The sequence below is a fragment of the Oryctolagus cuniculus genome, chromosome 21 (assembly GCF_964237555.1).
Source record: "Oryctolagus cuniculus chromosome 21, mOryCun1.1, whole genome shotgun sequence".
Lineage (NCBI taxonomy): Eukaryota > Metazoa > Chordata > Mammalia > Lagomorpha > Leporidae > Oryctolagus > Oryctolagus cuniculus.
In genome coordinates, this window is record NC_091452.1 from 9,729,762 (window position 1) to 9,748,185 (window position 18,424).

An 18,424-nucleotide genomic window follows, 5' to 3' on the forward strand; every position below is an offset into this window, starting at 1 on the left:
CTGGAACTTGAACTGGCGCCCCTGTGGGATACCTGTGCTGCAGGTGGAGGCTTAGCCTACCAAGCCACAGTACCAGCCCCACTAACAATACTGTTTGTCTAATCTCTGTATTCCATCTGTGTTTATTGACCCAATAATATCCTTTATAGCATTTTCCCCTCTCCAGTACTGGATCCAGTTGTATTTGGTTTTTGGGTTTCTTTAATCTGGAACATTTCTTCAGCCTTTATCCTTTATTTTATTTTATTTTTTAAAGAATGCATAAGCCCTTCCCCACCTTTAAAAAAAATTTCTCATTTTGGATTTGTCTGTGGTTTCATCGTTCTAATCATGATTAGATTCACTCTAATCATTATATTAGATTTATCCTTGGCATTTACATAGACAATATTGTATACTTCTGAGTATTACAGGACATGCATTGATGATGTTAATTTTGATTGCCTGATCACGTGGTTGTTCATCTTCATTGTATAATTACAGCATAAAATAATATACATTGTGGGCTGGGCATTTGGTGTAGCAGTTAAGAAGCCATTTGCGGGGGGCTGGCATTGTGGGGCAGTGGATTAAGCTACTGTCTGTCAAGCTGGAATCCCATTTGAGCACCAGTTTGAGTCCTGGCTGCTCCACTTTGGATCCAGCTCCCTGCTAACATATCTGGGAAAGCAGTGGAGGATGTCCTGAGTACTTGGTTCCCTGCTACCCATGTAGGAGACCCAGGCTCCTGGGTTCAGCCCGGCCCATTTGAACTGGTGGATGGAAGATACCTCTGTCTCTCTTCTCCTCCCTTGTTCCCTCCCTTTCTTTCTGTCTCCCCTCCCCATTCTGTAACTCTACCTTTCAAATACATAAAACAAATCTTAAAAAACAAACAAACAAACAGGTGAGGTGCCACTTGGGGTACCTGCATCCTGTATTGGAAATGTCTGGTTTTGAGTCTGGCTCCTCTTCTAATCCCAGCTTCCTGCTAATACACACCCTGGGAGGCAGCAGGTGTTGGTTGTCTGTGCCATTCACGTGGGAGACCCAGGTGGAGTTCTGGTCTGCTGGTGTCAGCCCGGCCCAATGCTGGTTATTGCAAGTGTTTAAGGAATGAACCAGTGGATAGAAGAGCTTTCCCTTTCTCTTTCTCTCTCTCTCTCTCTCTCTCTTTCTCTCTCTTTCTCTCTTTCCTTTTCAAAAAAGAAAGAAAGCTTTCAAAAAGCTATATACATTGTGATGTTTCTCCAGTGTATCATTACTATGTATAATATACAATGATACATGTGTAATGTATAATTATACATTATAATGTTTCTCCAATGGATAATTGCATTGTATAACTGTCAGTTTTGTCCTTTGTCACTAAAAAGTGACTGAGACAGGAATAGTTTACGTCCCCAGTCCCGTATATCCTGCTCCTCTCAGTTGCTCCCTCAGTTCAGCATCTGTTGGTGATTCTTCCCTTATCCAGTCCTTACTGTGTTGTTTGCTAATTGCATGTCAGAAACTTTTAATGTGGTATTTCAGCTTCTTAAGTTATAGCAGTAGCTTAAAACAGAGAGAATGTATTATATGTTTTGAAACACTTCTTTTCAAATTAGATTGCGTGTTGAGAAAACAGAACTGTGCCTTAGTCTCACTTTTTTTTTTCATTGTGAGTAATTAGGAAGGGAATAATAAGCTAATATTTCTTGTTTTTGATGATATAATAGTTGAGCACATTTAATGTTTAGAAAAACACAACCATGTCAGCCAATAAACGTGCATGTGTTTCTTTAAAATATGTATGATTGTTGCCTTTATTGGAGAGAAAAAAGCCCCAGAATGTATGAGTTTTTGTTGTTGTTGTTAAATGCAGTTGGTAGAAAAATTATGTTTCACCCTTTGCTGTGCCCTTTTAGAGCTGACAGAATGCTTTAAGAGGCTAGCACAGAAGGGGAAAGTAAGTCTGCATCAAACCCAGAGAAGAGGTTGTCAGCTCATCTTTGAATCCTGTCTGGAGTCACAGCTGGAAAAAAAATTACATTTCTTCTCATAAATTAAACAGAGCATTAAACCAGTTTATAATCTACCTGCTGTGACCCTGGTAGGATGGTTGCCAACGTCTGTAGAGATGTTTCTGATTTTGGTTCTTTCCCTCTACTATCAGCCTGATAGAACTTGCCATTTCTATTAGCATAAATATGCTTTAGATGGTGTGTCTAGTGTGCTGCGCTGTGAGATTTAGTTTAGCTTGTTACCGTGTAGAAAGCACCTGCAGTAGCTGTTTTCTCAAGTGTGTGTTTATTACCACAGTTACCAGTGGTGAGTTCCATCTGGGTCTCCCACATGGGTGCAGAGGTCCAAGTACTTGGGCCATCTTCTGCTGTTTTCCCAGGTGCATTAATAGGAAGCTGGATTGGAAGTGGAGCAGCTGGGACCCAAACTGGTGCACATATGGGATGCCAGCTTTGCAGGTGGTGACTTAACCCACTATGCCACAATGTTGGCCCTCACGGTTCTTTCCACTGGTGTTAAAATAACAAAATTTATTTTCAAATGCATGGGAGGCTTTGGTGCATGGTTTTGGTTTATATGCACAGGTGCACTAATAATCAACCTTATAAATTCTTGTTAATATCACTGCATTGGCATATAGACAGGGAAAAATGGGGCTTCAGCACCACAAATTGCATAAGAAGTAACTGTATACTAGAAATAATAAACATTTTTGGTCCAGTAAGGAGCTGGAGGGGCCGGTGCTGTGGTGTAGTGGGCAAAAGTACCAGCAACCCATATGGGTGCCAATTCAAGTCCCGGTTGCTCCTCTTCTTATCCAGCTCTCTGCTATGACCTGGGAAAACAGTAGAAGATGACCCAAGTGCTTGGGCCCTGCATCCATGTGGGAGACCCAGAAGCAGCTCCTGGCTTTGGTCATTGCTGCCATTTGGGGAGTGAACCAACAGATGGAAGATCTCACTCTCTCTGTCTGTAACTCTGCCTCTCAAATCAATCAATAAATCAATCAATCTTAAAAAAAAAAAAGAGCTGGGGGGGTGATATGGATACACTGGAGAAGACTTAAGCACCTCCTCTGCCCCAGGGACCTGCCAATCTAGCTTCTGACAGGCAATTGTAGAAAAGTATGGTCAGATGTTGTGTGTCATTAAGGGAAACATCGTAGAGATGTGTGGTTTGGGGCCTGGCATTTGGCATGGCAGTTACGGTGCTGCCTGTGTCCCACAAATCAGAGTGCCTGGGTTGGAGTTCCAGCTTTGTCTCCCACTCCCAGCTTTCTGCTGATGTGCCCCATGGTTCCTGCAGGTGGGACCCTACAGTCCACTTGGGAGGCCCAGACTGAATTCTGCACTGCTGTTTTGGCTTGGCCAAGCCTTGGGTGTTACGTGGGTTTGGGAGTGAAACAGCAGATGGAAGATCTCTTTTCTGTGTATGCCTTTCAAATAAAACGTTTTTTTTTAAAGGAAATCAATGATTCAACACTGCATCACCCAGTGGAAACATGATAGAAATGTGTTATTAGATACTGTGTTGTATTTTACCCAGTGGAAACATTGTAGAAACATGTTATTAGACACTTTGTTGTGTGTCACCCAGGAGAAGCATGATGTATTGAGAAGGTGGGCTAAGGGAACTGCCTGTGAGGACCCAGAGGGAAAAACAGGTGCAAGGTCAGGTGTGGCACGTCTGAGGAAATCGGAGAGATCGTTGGAGCATGAGAGTCAAGTAAAGGCCACACCCTGTAAAGCCTTGTGAAAACTTATGACTTCATTCTAAGTATTTTCTGGTTGAAAACTAAACTCTGGGTTCCAAAGGTGAAACTCTTGGGGCTGGCTCTGTGCTAAGCATTTTGCATGCATTAATTTGTTTCCAGTGCACGACAGACGTCATAATGGAAAAATCTGATAAATTTTACCATGGCACGATGAACTGCTATAGGAAAAAAACCCACAGGTAAAAAGGGGGAAAAAAACTTGAGACAAATATTTGCCACACATATGCTAAAGGATAATTTTCTGGTTAAATCAAGAACTTCTACAAATAAAAATAAATTTTATAGAAAATGAGCAATAAAAAACTGACAACTCATAAAAAGGAAAAACAGGTGGCTTGAAAACATGAAAAAGTACTTGATCTCACAAAGAAATGTAGACTTGAAATGTATCATTTTCCATTAACAAAGATGAAAAAGTTTGGTTATACATAGTATTGACAAAAGTGAAGAGAGATGGGGATTTCTCATGCAATTTATAGCCTTCTCTTGAAGATAGTTTGGCAGTATTTGTCAAAATTTTAAAAGCATATATATTGGCAAAGCACATTATTTCCTTTTTTTCTCTCCCTAAGATTTGTTTATTTGAAAGGCAGAGAGAGAGAGAGAGAGAGAGAGAGAGAGATCTTCCATCCATTGGTTCACTCCCCAAATGGCCGCAATGGCCAGAGCTGAGCCAATCCGAAGACAGGAGCTTCTTCCAGGTCTCCCATTCGGGTGCAGCGCACCAGGCACTTAGGCCATCTTCTATTGCTTTCCCAGGCCATAACAGAGAGCTGGGTCAGAAGTGGAGCAGCCGGGACTCCAACCGGCGCCCATATGAGATGCTGGCACTGCAGGCGGCAGCTTTACCTCCTATGCCACAGGGCTGGCCTCAAGTGAAATAGATTTTTAAAAATTTGTAAAAAGATCAAGACATTGCTTATTCAGTTCCTTCTGACCAGTTCAGCCACTAGTCCAAAGGAACCTTGAGCTTTTCTTTGGCTCTCATAGCTGCCTGCACTGTTCTAATAAGTGGATTAAAACAATTTTAGGAAGTTTATACTTGTGTTCTCAGCAAGATTTAAAAAGAAATTGACTCAAAAATCAGAACCTGAAATGACTGGCTAAGTAAAGATTAAGTGGGAGTGAAAAACAGGACAACCAAATACAAAGATCTCGATGGACATGGTTAATGGTGTACTTGAGGCTGCCACCACAGTGGTGTGGTGAAGCACAATGTGAGGAATTCTTCTAGGACCTATTTTTAAAAAGGAAAGTAGATAACAGCGGTGATGGTAAGGGAGCAGATTAGCAGGTGGCTTATGGAGGCTGCTGCCGGGTAACTCATGTTTGCCAGGAAGCAGGTGCAGAGTCTGCAGTGTGACGCTTGGTGAAGGCTAACGGGGTAGGGTGATGGGAGCGACCATCCCCAGAGGAGTCCTCGCCGTCCATGGAGATGACAAAAACTTTCCCCCTCAGGAACTCCATCATTTAGGCTTAAGGATATTTTTTAAAATACTAAAGTATAATAATCTTCATAAATAAAAAATAGAGAGGCTGACATTGTGCAGTGGGTTAAGCAGCCACCTGTGTTGCTGGCATCCCCTGTGGGTGCCAGTTCAAGTCCTGGCTGCTCCACTTCCAATCCAGCTTCCTGCTAAAGCACCTGGGAAGGTAGTGGAAGATGACCCAAGTACTTGGGACTCTGCCACCCATGTGGGAGATCAGGTTGGAGTTCCAGGCTCCGGGCTTATCCTGCCCCAGATCTTGCTGTTGCAGTCATTTAGGGGAATGAACTGATAGGTGGAAGATCTCTCTGTCTCTCCCTCTGCCTTTCAAATAAATAAATAAATATTAAAAAAAAATTAGAGTGTGTACTTTCTAATCGCCAAAGTAGTCAAGTAGCAAAACACAAAACAAAACTTGAAAGTTCAGAACAGTTGGCAGATATGAAACTTAACATAAGGTGTCAGTAGTAATGGATTAAACCTTCTCACTCAGTGGCTGAATCAGGTGAAATTAGACTAATCTGATTGGCACAGAAAGAATGACAGATTTAAACAAACATGAGCAAAAAGGATTTGAGTGGTACCAATTACATCAGGCTAAGTGGAATTCAAAATAAAGAATATTAAGTTATTTAATACTAGAATAATTTTGTATTGAGGAAAGGTACAATCCATGGCATGGAGATTGTAGTCAGGAATCTTTGGGGGCAGGCATTTGGCACAGTGGTTAAGATGCCTGCATCTTATATATCGGAGTGCTTAGGTTCAAATCCCAGATGCACTTAGGATTTTAGCTTCCTGCTGATAGGTACTGCAGGAGGCGAGGGATGATGGCTCAGGTGCCTGAGTCCCTGCCACCCACGTGGGAGACCTACACTGAGTTCCCAGTTCCTGGCTTCAGCCTGGCCCCCCCAGCTGTGGCAGGCATTTGGGGAATGAACCGGTGGATGGGAGATACTATCTCTCTATCTCCCTCTCTTGCTTCCTTTCGCTGCTTTCCAAATAAAGTAAGAAGAAATAAAGAAAAAAGAATCATTGTATATGTTGAATGAGATTAACAGTAAGCAAACAAACTATAATAGTTCTAAGGCTGTTTTTCAAGTGTTAACTTACTAATTTTCACATCCTAAGAAGTAGACAATATTTTTCCCCTCATCTTACAGATAAAGAGATTGAGACAGAGAGATGAAGTTGTAGCATGCTGGGATTCCTAACAGTGCTTTGGCTCCATAGCCAGCTTCAGTGATGAGAACATGCTCCAAATGAGGTTGTTAAAACGTGTTTTGCAGACTCATTTTTCTTTTATTTCTCCCTTTGGATAGGTTTTAGACTTGCAGATTGAAAAAGATGACTAAACAGTAGGAGAGCCTAACATACATCCAGGTTCAATAACACGGCCGTTTTTCGACCTCTGGAGGTGCATTGCTCTTACACGTGAAGGTTTTAGGTTGAGAGTAGCCCTGAACGTAGGGAGAAGGACTGGGCTGTCCATTGTTCCCTCTACAGAAGTTGCGTTTCAGTATCTTGGTTCCCAGAGAATGAATGGTTTGTGGACAGACTCTTGATTTGGAGGTGAGAACTGTCTTTGAGGTTTTACCATTCAGTGACTGTTTCTTAAAAACAAAACAAAACAAAACAAAAAAACAAACAAAAAACAAAAGAATTGAAGGAGATAAGATTTATTTATTTATTTGAAAGGCAGAGTGACAGAGATGGAGAGACATACAGAAGGACCTTCCTTTGCTGGTTCACTTCCCCAGTGGCCACAGCAACCAGGGCTGGGCCAGGCTGAGGCCAGGAGCCAGTAACTCCATCCAGCTCTCCCAAGTGGGTGGCAGGGACTCGAGTACTCGGGCCGTCATGTGCTGTCTTCCCAGGCACATACACAGGAATCTGGATTAGAAGTGGACTCATACCAGCACTTTATCACAATGCTTGTCCTTGTATGGTTTCATTTTTTACATTTAAAATTTCTTTTTTTTCTTTTTGTTTAAAAAATTTTTTTTTTAATCTTACTTGAAAGACTTACAGAGAGGGAGAGGCAGAGGCAGAGAGAGAAAGGTCTTCCATCCTCTGGTTCACTCCCCAAATGGCAGCAATGGCTGGACCCGGGCCAGTCCGAAGCCAGGAGCCAGGAGCTTCTTCCAGGTTTCCCATGTGGGTACAGGGACCCAAAGACTTGGGCCATCTTCCACTGCTTTCCCAGGTGCGTTAGCAGGGAGCTGGATTAGAAGTAGAGCAGCCAGGACTCTAGTGCCCATATGAGATGCTGGCACTGATGGTGGTGTTTTACCCCCTACGCCACAGTGCTGACCCCTTAAAATTTCTAATCCATTTAGGATTTATTCTTTTATATGTGAGATATGGGCCTAACTATATGGTTAGGTTGTGGTGTGTTACTTTCTACATGTGGTGTTGGATTCTGTTTCTAACATTCTGTTGATAACTTTTGCATCAATGTTCCTTTGTACCATTGGTCTCTTGTTTCTTTTTGCTCTGTCTTTATCTGGCATTGGTATCAGTATTTTTCTTTTTAAAGATATATTTATTTATTTGAAAGGCAGAGGTACAGAGAGGCAGAGGCAGAGGGGGAGAGAGAGAGAGACAGACAGATATTCCATCTGCTGGTTCACTCCCCAAATGGCTGCAATGGCTGGTGCTGTGCTGATCTGAAGCCTGGAGCCGGGAGCTTCTTCCAGATCTCCAACGTGGGTGCAGGGGCCCAAGGACTTGGGGCATCCTCTACTGCTTTCCCAGGCCGTTGCAGAGAGCTGGATTGGAAGTGGAGCAGCTGGGACTCGACCCAGCGCTCACATGGGATGCTGGCACTGCAGGCCGCGGCTTTGCCCGCTCCGCCACAGCGCCGCCCTGCTTTCACACGTTCTTTCTGGAAATTGTGGTGGAGTTTTAGGCCTGCTCCCGTCTCTTCTGCTGTGTAAGATTTTTCTCAAAATGCCCTTGTTTGGCACAAAGGCTTGTAGTAGGAGGAAGAGAGATCATTTACTGAGATTTGGCATATTTTCTTTTTTTCCTGTGGTACTTTAGAAGTTTGATCATTCCCTGGTTTCTTCTTTTGACTGTGTGTTTTTTGTATATTTGATTTTTTTTTAAAGTTCTGTATTGTTTTTGAAGGATCTGTGGGGAAATGTGGATTTAAGCAGTCTGCATTGTTCTTGGCTTCTGGGAAACATAGGCCCTGTTCTAGACACTTTATAAATATAAACTCATCCTCCCGACAATCCTATGACATAGATGCTATTACTATCCTCATTTCCCCCCATTTTATTTACAATTTGAAAGACTGAGAGGTAGAGAGAAATCTCTCATCTGCTTATGTACTCCCCAGGTGCTCACATTAGCTAGGGCTGGGCCAGGCTGAAGCCACGTGTAACTCAGTCTGGATCTCCCATGTGAATGGCAGGGGGACAGGTACCTGCTGCCTTCTGTGGGTGTGTATTAGCAGGAAGCTGGATCGCAAGTGCAGCTAGGATTTTTTTTTTTTTTTAAGATTTTCTTATTTATTTGAAAGAGTTACATAGAGAGAGAGAGAGAGAGGTCTTGCATCTGCTGGTTTGCTCTCCAAGTGGCTACAATGCCCATGGCTGAGCAAGGCCAAAGCCAGGAGCCAGGAGCTTCGTTTTGGTTTCCCATGTGGGTGGCAGGGGCCCAAATACTTAGGCGATTTTCTGCTGCTCTTTCCCAGGCCATTTATAGGGAGCTGGATGGGAAGTAGAACAGCCAGGACTTGAACCAGCACCCTAGTGGGATGCTGCTGTCACAGATAGTGGCTTTACCCGCTAGGCCTCTATGCTGGCCTCAGAGCTAGGATTTGAACTAGGCACCTTGATAAGCCATGTGGGGTTCCAAGTGGAGTCTTAACTGCTGTGCTAAAAACGTACCTTGTACTATCCTTAGTTTATGGATTACTTAACATAGAAGTTAAACAACTAGTTCAGGGTCACATAGAGCTGAAAGTCAAACCAAGGTTATCTGTGACCAGAGTTCTAGCTCCTGCCCCTATAAGTGTTGTCACCACATACTAGTGATATTCCGTCAAACTGGGGGTGGAGTGCAGTTACAATTTTGCTTTCATTTAATTAAATTAATTTTTAAGGGGGAGACAGAGTAAGAGAGTGCTCTTGTCTACTGATTCACTCTCCAAATGTCCACAGTGACTGAAGCCAGAAATCATGAATTCATTTCCAGTCTACTGTGTGGGTGGCAGAGACTCAACTACTTGAGCTATCACCTGCTAATTCAAGGGTATGAATTAGCAGGAAGCTAGAATTGAAAACAGGGCCAGGTAGCAAACCCAGACATTCTAATATGGTATGTGTGCATCCCTAGTAGCATCTGAACTGATATGGCAAATGTCTGTACCTCTTTTTGTTTTTAAACCATAGACCTATTATTCTGAAAGACTTGGTTTCCAAACCTGTATTATAAAATAATCTGTTTTTCCATTTCCTTCCCCTATGGGTAGAAGCCATATTTGGCATTCAGCTTCTGACTGCCATACCAAGGTAACAGAATTGTTTTGCAGTCAAAAGCAGAAGAGATTTGACATTTTAATTAGTTTATGTGGGTAGACAAATTGAGGGTTAATATGAGAGTTCCATTATACCTTTTGAAAAATTATAAGTAGCTGGAAGCCCTTTTATTCCTTTTTGATTCCCTACAGCTCTAAGCACCTAGATGGGAACCACAGATCAAAGAAGCCGAGGACAAAGGCGATTTTTTTCCTCCTGATAATTAGATGATTGAAGAAATGATACTGAATGCGGAAGTAGGGTATGACAAGTATTGCGTGAATTGTGGTCGATGTTTCCCAGGGCGAGAGTCTGTCTTCATCTTCTGACAAGCTCTCAGATGGAACAAAAAGCAAACTAATATTTTATTCATTTGATCTGAGCCTTGTGATTTTTTTTCTTAGGCCAATCAGTTAGTCAGAGTGACATTTAGATTTCTCCCAAAGCTCTAATGAGATGCTGTAAGAAAAATTAAAAATAAATTTCATTTAATGTAAACTAGGAATGTTGAAGTCATACTACATCTGGATTCTTCCATTTCCTGGTTATTTATTTATTTATGTTTGGATGGTGAAAACACAGATAGTATATTGTCATACTTGAATGCTTTTCTTTAAAAAACACAATTCCAGTCCTTGTATATATTACAAAACAGCCTTAAAGGAAGAAGTGGCATCTTTTCTACAGTACTTAAGATACTCATTATAGAACTGAAAAGCAGTCTAACAGAAACAAAGGCTAGGTCTTCACAGCTGTTCTGGTTATTTTTAAATGTTTATTTTTATTTGGGGGGGGGTTGAGAGAGAGAGGGAGAGAGAGAAAGAGAAAGACTATCTGTTGGTTTACTCTTTAAATGCCCACGACAGCCTGGGCTAGGCCAGGCAGGCACCAGGAATTTGGAACTCCATCCGGGCTTCCCACTTGAGTGGCAGGGATCCAAGTACTTGAGCCATCATCTACTACCTCCTAAGACACTAGTTAGCAGGAAGCTGGAGTAGAAGTGGAACAGCCAGAACTTGAAACAGATACTCCAGTATGAGATGTGGGCATCCAGGCAGGGGCTTAAGGTCTGCACAGGGTCCACCCCACTGTTACTGTTCGAATGCAATCCTGTTATGATTGGCAGTATCAGCATCGGCATTATCAGCACGTACCTAACATTAGAGCTCCATGTGTACTAGGTGCTCAGATGACTACTAAGCAGCTCAGGTTTCACATGTACTGATTCCCACACATCCGGTTTTCCTCTCTCTACCTTTTCTGCATCCCTTTATACAGAACTTTCTATCTTCTAGTTGCCTAGCCAAAAGCCTGGGAGTTATTCTTCTTCCCTCTTGTCTTTGCCATTTTATATAATTCATTAGCAAATCCTGTTGACAACCCTTAAAATATTTCTAGTGCAGCTGCTTCGCACCTTTCTTATTGCTGCTGCCTGGGTACTTGGCGTCATCATTTCTTGCCCAGTGGGGGTGTTTTGACTGATCTGGATGCTTTTCTGTCTGTGTTCTTACACAGTAACTTGAAGGATCATTTAAAAAATCAGGGGGGGCCGGCATCATCGCGCAGTAGATTAATCCTCTGCCTTCAGTGCCAGCATCCCATATGGGCACCGGTTCTTGTCGCAGCTGCTTCACTTCCAATCCAGCTCTCTGCTATGACCTGGGAAAGCAGTAGAAGATGGCCCAAGCGCTTGGACCCCTGCACCTGTGTGGGAGACCCGGAAGAAGCTCCTGGCTCCTTGCTTTGGATTAGCCCAGTGCTGGCCTTTTCGGGCCCTTTTGGGGAGTGACCAGAAGATGGAAGATCTTTCTCCCTGTCTCTGCCTCTCATTGTCTGTAACTTTACCTCTCAAATAAATAATAAATAAAATTTAAGCAAGCAAACAAACAAACAAATAAAAAAACAAATCAGAGGGGCTGACGCTGTGGCATAATAGCCTAAGTGTCCGCCTGTGGTGCCGGCATCCCATATGACGCTGGTTCATGTCCTGGCTGCTCCTCTTCCTATCCAGCTCTTTGCTTATGGCCTGGGTAAACATCAGAGGATGTCCCACGTACTTGGGCCCTTGCACCCACAAGGAAGACCCAGAAGAAGCTCTTGGCTCCTGGCTTTGGATCGGCTTAGCTCTGGCCATTGTGGCCATTTGCAAAGTAAACCAGCAGGTGGAAGACCTTTCTCTCTGTCTTCCTCTCTGCCTCTCAAATAAATAAAATCTAAAAATCAAAACAAAATAAAACAAAAATCAGGGAGGGGGAGGGAGAGAGGGAATATGATTATATTAGAATTGTATCTACCGGCTGGCGCTGCGGCTCAATAGGCTAATCCTCCTCCTGCGGTGCCAGCACCCCGGGTTCTAGTCCCGGTTGGGGTGCCGGGTTCTAGTCCCAGTTGCCCCTCTTCCAGTCCAGCTCTCTGCTGTGGCCCGGGAGTGCAGTGGAGGATGGCCCAAGTGCTTGGGTCCCTGCACCCGCATGGGAGACCAGGAGGAAGCACCTGGCTCCTGGCTTCAGATCAGCGTAGCGCACCAGCCGCAACACGCTGGCTATAGCAGCCACTTGGGGGGTGAACCAACGGAAAAAGGAAGACCTTTCTCTCTGTCTCTCTCACTAACTCTTCCTGTCAAAAAAAAAAAAAAAAAAAGTACCAAGTATATTGAATGTTAAAAACTAATTGAAAATAAAAAACAAAAACCATAAATCAGATAATGTTGCTCCTCTGCCTAAAACCCTCCAGTCTTTTCCCATTTCAAAGAAATAAAGACTGGAGTTTTTACAGGGTCTCTGAGATCATGGCTGCATGACCTGGCCTTCCATTACCTCACTGGCTTCATCTCCTGCTCCTCTGTTGCTTGTTTCCAGTGCTCTGGTGTCACTGGCCCCTTGCATACTTGAGCACATCGAATATTGGCCCCCGTGCCCTTGACCTTGCTCCTCCCTGTTCCAGGGCAGCTCCTCTCCTGGCATCTGCATGTCACTGCCTCAGCCCTCCTGGGTCTCTGGTCAGATATTGCCCTATCACTGAGGCCTTCCCAGCCACCTCACTTTCCCTGCGCATCTGCTGTGCCCGTCATGCTTTGTTCCTCTTCGTTTATCACCATCTGACACTTTATTTGCCTATTACCTCTGTATTTAAGAAACTTTTTTTCTTGGGGCTGGTGTCACAGTGCAGTGGGTTAAGCCACCACTTGTGACACTGGCATCCCACATGAGTGCTAGTTTGAGTCCTGGCTGTATTGCTTACAATGCAGCTGCTTGCTAATGTGCCTGGGAAAGCAGCAGAAATGGCCCAAGTATTCGCATTAACAGGAAGCTCGATCAGAAGTGGAGCAGCCAGAACTTGCTTATAGCAAGCCAGAGAGGATGAAGGAGGGTAAATCAGGTCCCTGCCTCATAACTGAATGTCAGTCTGATTGTCAGGTTTTTTTCCTCAAAATTGTACTTAAAAACCCCAGTGCCGTGGGACCCTTTGGGTCTTTTCCTCTCTTGGAAGTTGGAAGTCTCCCTCCATCCTGTTCTGGCTGGAGGTCTTTGACTGTAATAAATCTTGCTTTTTAAAATCTCAAAAAAAAAAAAAAAAAAAAAAAAAGAAGTGTTCGTATTTGTGGTGAGGTGTTGCGCGTGGTGACTTAACCTGCTGTGTCCCAGCGCCAGACCCTGTCTCCTGTCCCCTGCTTCAGGAGGTCAGGAAGTGCATTTTACTGACTGCCCGGTCCTCAGTGCAGGACGTCTTCCTGTGCTGTGTGCTCGCTCGGTGTTGGTCGAGTGAGTGAATCCAGTGAGTGCTTCTCTTTCATTATCTCAGATACTCTTTTTCTTTTAAGTCGTAGATATTCTCAGAGAGCTTCACTGAGATGCGGTTTCTGTACCATACAATTCACCCATTTTAACTGTAAAATCCAGTGGTTAACAAACAGTACATTCATATTTGTGACGATCCCCACAATTTTAGGATGTTTTCATCATCTCAGAAAGAAAGCTCTCCCTATTAGCTATCTTGATCCCACCCTTCCCTCCCCCACCATAAGTAAGTGCTGATATCCTTGGGGTCTCTGTGGATTTGTCTGTTTCGAGCATTTCATATCAATGGAATCATATGATGTGTGGCCTCTTGTGTCTGGTCTTTCACGTGGCATATGATGTGTGGCCTTTTGTGTCTGGTCTTTCATGTGGCATTATGGTTTTGAGGCTGATCTGTGTTACTACATGAAGCAGTATTTTGTTCCTTTATAAAAATTTTTAAAAAATTATTTTGAGTTTATTTGAAAGCTAGAGTCTCATACACACACGTACACACATGTACACATACACACACACACAAACACACATCTTCCATCTGAGGTTCACTCCCCATTGCTCACAACAGAGCTAGGCCAGGCTGCATCAGGAGCTGGGTCTCTCTGGGTCTCCCATGTGGGTGGTATTGATCCAGGTGCTTGAGTGGTCACCCGCTGCCTCCCAGGGTGTACATTGGCAGGAAGCTGATTCATAAACAGAGTGGCCAGGACTGTAACCAGGCACTCTGATGTGGGGAAGTGGGCATTGAAAGAGGCAACTTAATCACTGTGACAAATGCCCATCCCTTCATTCCTTTTTCTGAATGTGTGACTTTTCGGTTTACCCTTTTTTTTTTTTTAAGATTTATTTATTTGAGAGGCAGAGTTACAAACAGAGAGAGGAAGAGACAGAGAGAGGTCTTCCATCCTCTGGTTCACTTCCCAAATGACCACGATGGCTAGAGTTGCATCAATCCGAAGCCAGGAGTCAGGAGCTTCTTCTGGGTCTCCCATCTGGGTGCAGGGGCCCAAGTACTTGAGCTATCTTCCACTGCCTTCCCAGGCCATTAGCAGGGAGCTGGTTTGAAAGTGGAGCAGCCAGGACAAGAACTGGTGCAATATGGGAAGCTGGTGCTGCAGGAAGGGCTTAGCCTACTACATCACAGTGCTGGCTCCTCTCAGTTTATTCTTTTTTTTTAAAGATATATTTATTTATTTGAAAGAGCTACAGAGAGGCAGAGGCAGAAAGAGAGAGAGAGAGGTCTTCCATCCTCTGGTTCACTCCCCAGATGGCTACAACAGCCGGAGCTGTGGGTCTCCCATGGGGGTGCCGGGGCCCAAGGACTTGGGCATCTTCTGTGCTTTCCCAGGCCATAGCAGAGAGCTGGATCAGAAGTGGAGCAGCCAGGACTACAGTCAGTGGCTCTACCTGCTACGCCACAGCACCAGCCCCCTCTCAGCTTATTCTTTTTTTTTTTTTAATTTTTTAAAAATTTTTTGACAGGCAGAGTGGACAGTGAGAGAGAGAGAGAGAGAGAGAAAGGTCTTCCTTTTACCATTGGTTCACCCTCCAGTGGCCGCTGCAAACGGCGCACCATGCTGATCCGAAGCTAGGAGCCAGGTGCTTCTCCTGATCTCCCATGGGGTGCAGGACCCAAGCACTTGGGCCATCCTCCACTGCACTCCCGGGCCACAGCAGAGAGCTGGCCTGGAAGAGGGGCAACCGGGACAGAATCTGGCGCCCCGACCGGGACTAGAACCTGGTGTGCCGGCGCCGCTAGGTGGAGGATTAGCCTATTGAGCCGTGGCGCTGGCCTCAGTTTATTCTTAAAACGAGCTTAAGAGTTACTGCCTCCATTTTGCAGACGAGGGATATGAGGTGGGGAGAGATGAAATAACTTGCTCAGGGGACTGTGTTACAGTGTGGCAGGTGAAGCCGCCACCTGTGATGCTGGCATCCCATATGGGTGCTGGTTTGTGTCCCAGCTGCTCCACTTCCAATTCAGCTCCCTGCTAATGGCCTGGGAAAGCAGTGGAAGATGGCCCAAGTGTTTGGGTCCCTGCCATGCATGTGGGAGACCTGGGTATAGCTCCTGACTTTGGCTTGGTCCAGCCCTGGCCGTTGTGGCCATCTGGAGTAAAGTAGCAGATGGAAGATCTCTCTCCATCTCTCTCCCTCTCTCTGTAACTCTTTCTAATAAATAAATGAATCTTAAGAAGAAGAAGAAGAAACCCTTGCCTAGGTCACAGAGCTAGCAAGTGGCAGAGCTCAGTTCTGTTGGGGCAGGAGATTCTGACCATGTGCTGGGAGGCTGTCCTGGTTCTTGGAATAGGGCTTGTGACAGCTCTTCACCCTTGCCTTCTCCCTCTCCTTCCCTGTTGTACAACACTTTGATCAGGCCAATATTTGATGAGGAAGTTTCTTTAAAGTTCACTTGATTGTCCGTACCAGGACTCTACATTTAATGTTGACTTATGTTCGTGGGAGTATTTAAGAGTATTGAAGTAGTCTGTAAAGATCCAGGATAATTGAGCTTTAGAAATTACTGTCTTAATACAAATCTTAGTAACTTTCGGGGTCCAGGAAGGGACTTTTACTGGAAACTAGAGAGGACACCTTTGAAGTGAATGCCACTCATGATGGACTTAATCATTCTTGCTTGTGTTTTTTTTAAAGCTTTAATATTTATTTATTTGAAAGGCAGAATGACAGACAAGGAGAGCCAGAGAGAAAGAAAGATCTTCCATCTGCTATTTTATTCTACAAGTGCTTGCAATGACCTGCAGCCAGGAGTCAGGAACTCCTTCCGGGTCTCCCGCCTGCATGGCAGGGACCCAGGTACCTACTACCTCTTAGGGTGCCCATTAGCAGCAAGTTGGATTGGAAGTGGAGGGAATTGGCCATTTATCCAAGGAGCCCAGTTCCTTATATTGGAAAATCATTGTTAGACACCACGTTGAAGGTGTTAGGTGTGTTGATTGCTATAAGGATGTCATTTTTTCTAAGCCCCTTGTGAAGGAGCACTAAGAAAGGTGTGGATGTGTCTTCATAAACACACACACACATACACAGAATCATGCGTTTGAATTTCTGTGTCCAGATATCTATCTCCATATGTATGTTCAAAATTAGAGTTTGCATTGATACTTCCAATTCCAGTCTAACACCACAAAATTTACTCTGGTTTTCTCCATTTCCGTACTTGTATCTTCTCCAACATCGAGAAGCTAAGAAGTTGGTTTATTGACTTATTTGCTCTGTCTCATTTAGCGGACTCAATTTCCTGACCATATGGGCTGTCTTTTTGGGTCGGGCCTGCCAGAGTACTGTCTATCCTCCCAGTTCATCCCACAGTGCTTCCAGGGTACCAGGCGCCTACCCAGAAGGCAGGGAGGGGTGGCGACCAAGGAGAAGGAGGGGTGGGGCAGGCAAGCTCTTGCTTTGTGTTTCTGTCCTCTACCCCACCCACTCATGGGGTGTGGGAAGCAGTGCTTTGAGTTCTTTGTGCTTTATTGCTTTCTGTCTTTTTCCCTCTTTCCAGATGGTTTCACCCAAATATCACTGGTGTGGAGGCAGAAAACCTACTGTTGACAAGAGGAGTTGATGGCAGTTTTTTGGCAAGGCCCAGTAAAAGTAACCCTGGAGACTTCACACTTTCTGTCAGGTAAGTGGAAGGAAGAGATGATGCTGGGAGTGTTTTCCAGGTAGGAACTGGTAACACCACAGGTGTACAACTTGCTTCCCTTGCTTAGAGTTGGAAAGCGGGGGCCCCAGGCTCACAGGGCTTGTGGGACGGCCTCCTGGGAGTGAGAAGCTGGGGAATTCAGTGGAAGGGGTGGGTGGTGAGCATCTCCCCCTGCCCCGGCCTGGCCAGCCGAGTTGCCCACTGAGGAGGAGTTGGACAGACCCGTCAGGTTCTGAAGGCCCCCGTGCTTGCTCCTGGTTCCTGCATTTTTCCTTTCCTTGCCGTTGGTTCCTTCATGGGGAATACTTTCCAAGGGGTCCTTCAGATCACTTCCTTTGCCAGGAAATAAAACACGACAGGAAGTTGTGGCCCCTTTGCTCCCCTGCCCAGTCCCCTTCCCCTCCCTCTTTCCCCAGAGGAAACCACCACCAAGGGGCTGGCGCGGGGCCTTTCTGACCACGTTTCTATTCTTGTACCACATTTTCGTTGTGCAGGAATGACGCCGGAGGACTTAGAGAAGTTTACCCATAATGGAATTACAAGATACATTTATTTTATAGCAAATTTTTTTTTGAAATTTGTGCATAGGAGGGATCTTCAAAAAGCTCATGGATGATATGTATGATAATAATACTGCTTGGGTTATGAACGTAATTTTACACCAAAGTCAACTTTTATCATTCATCTGTGTTTTCCACCACCTTTAAAGTATCCTTATATGACGTTGGTTTGTATGTTTTCAAAAATCACATAAATTGCTTCATTCATTTTATAACTGCCTCTTACCACTTTTTAAAATTCTGTACTCATACGTGCAGATGGAATTAACTTTCATGGTTGTGTAACAGTCAAAAGATGTGACCATCTCCGTTTATTGGGATGGTCTCCTGGTGATGGATATTCAGTTATTTTCTGTTAGTTTTAGTTTTTTTTTGTTTGTTTGTTTTTTGTTTTTTGTTTTTGACAGGCAGAGTAGACAGTGAGAGAGAGAGACAGAGAGAAAGGTCTTCCATTTCCGTTGGTTCATCCCCCAATGGCCGCTGCAGCCGGCGCGCTGTGGCTGCCCCTGGGGTGTTCTTGCTTCTAGACCCTTATTGTGGAAAAACTGGGAAATAAGTATATAGATATTTAACACCAAGTAGTTTTACTGCTAGTTCCAGTTAAACCCAGTGCCCTTATCTTCCCCATTCCAT

At 44.4% G+C, this 18,424-nt stretch overlaps 1 protein-coding gene and 1 non-coding gene across 5 annotated transcripts in view; both read left to right on the forward strand.

Moving 5' to 3' along the window:
* PTPN11 (protein tyrosine phosphatase non-receptor type 11) overlaps window positions 1–18,424 on the forward strand; it is a 93,175-nt gene that overhangs the window by 13,489 nt on the left and 61,262 nt on the right. For all 4 annotated transcript variants that reach the window (XM_008272268.4, XM_008272270.4, XM_008272269.4 and 1 more), the window contains exon 2: window positions 17,088–17,210. In XM_008272268.4, coding sequence (XP_008270490.1) covers window positions 17,088–17,210 — 123 coding nt within the window. The remainder of the gene's footprint in view (window positions 1–17,087; window positions 17,211–18,424) is intronic.
* LOC127484776 (small nucleolar RNA SNORA26) lies at window positions 1,875–1,995 on the forward strand. Its single transcript, XR_007911986.2, has one exon. It is a non-coding gene; the product is annotated as a small nucleolar RNA SNORA26 (small nucleolar RNA).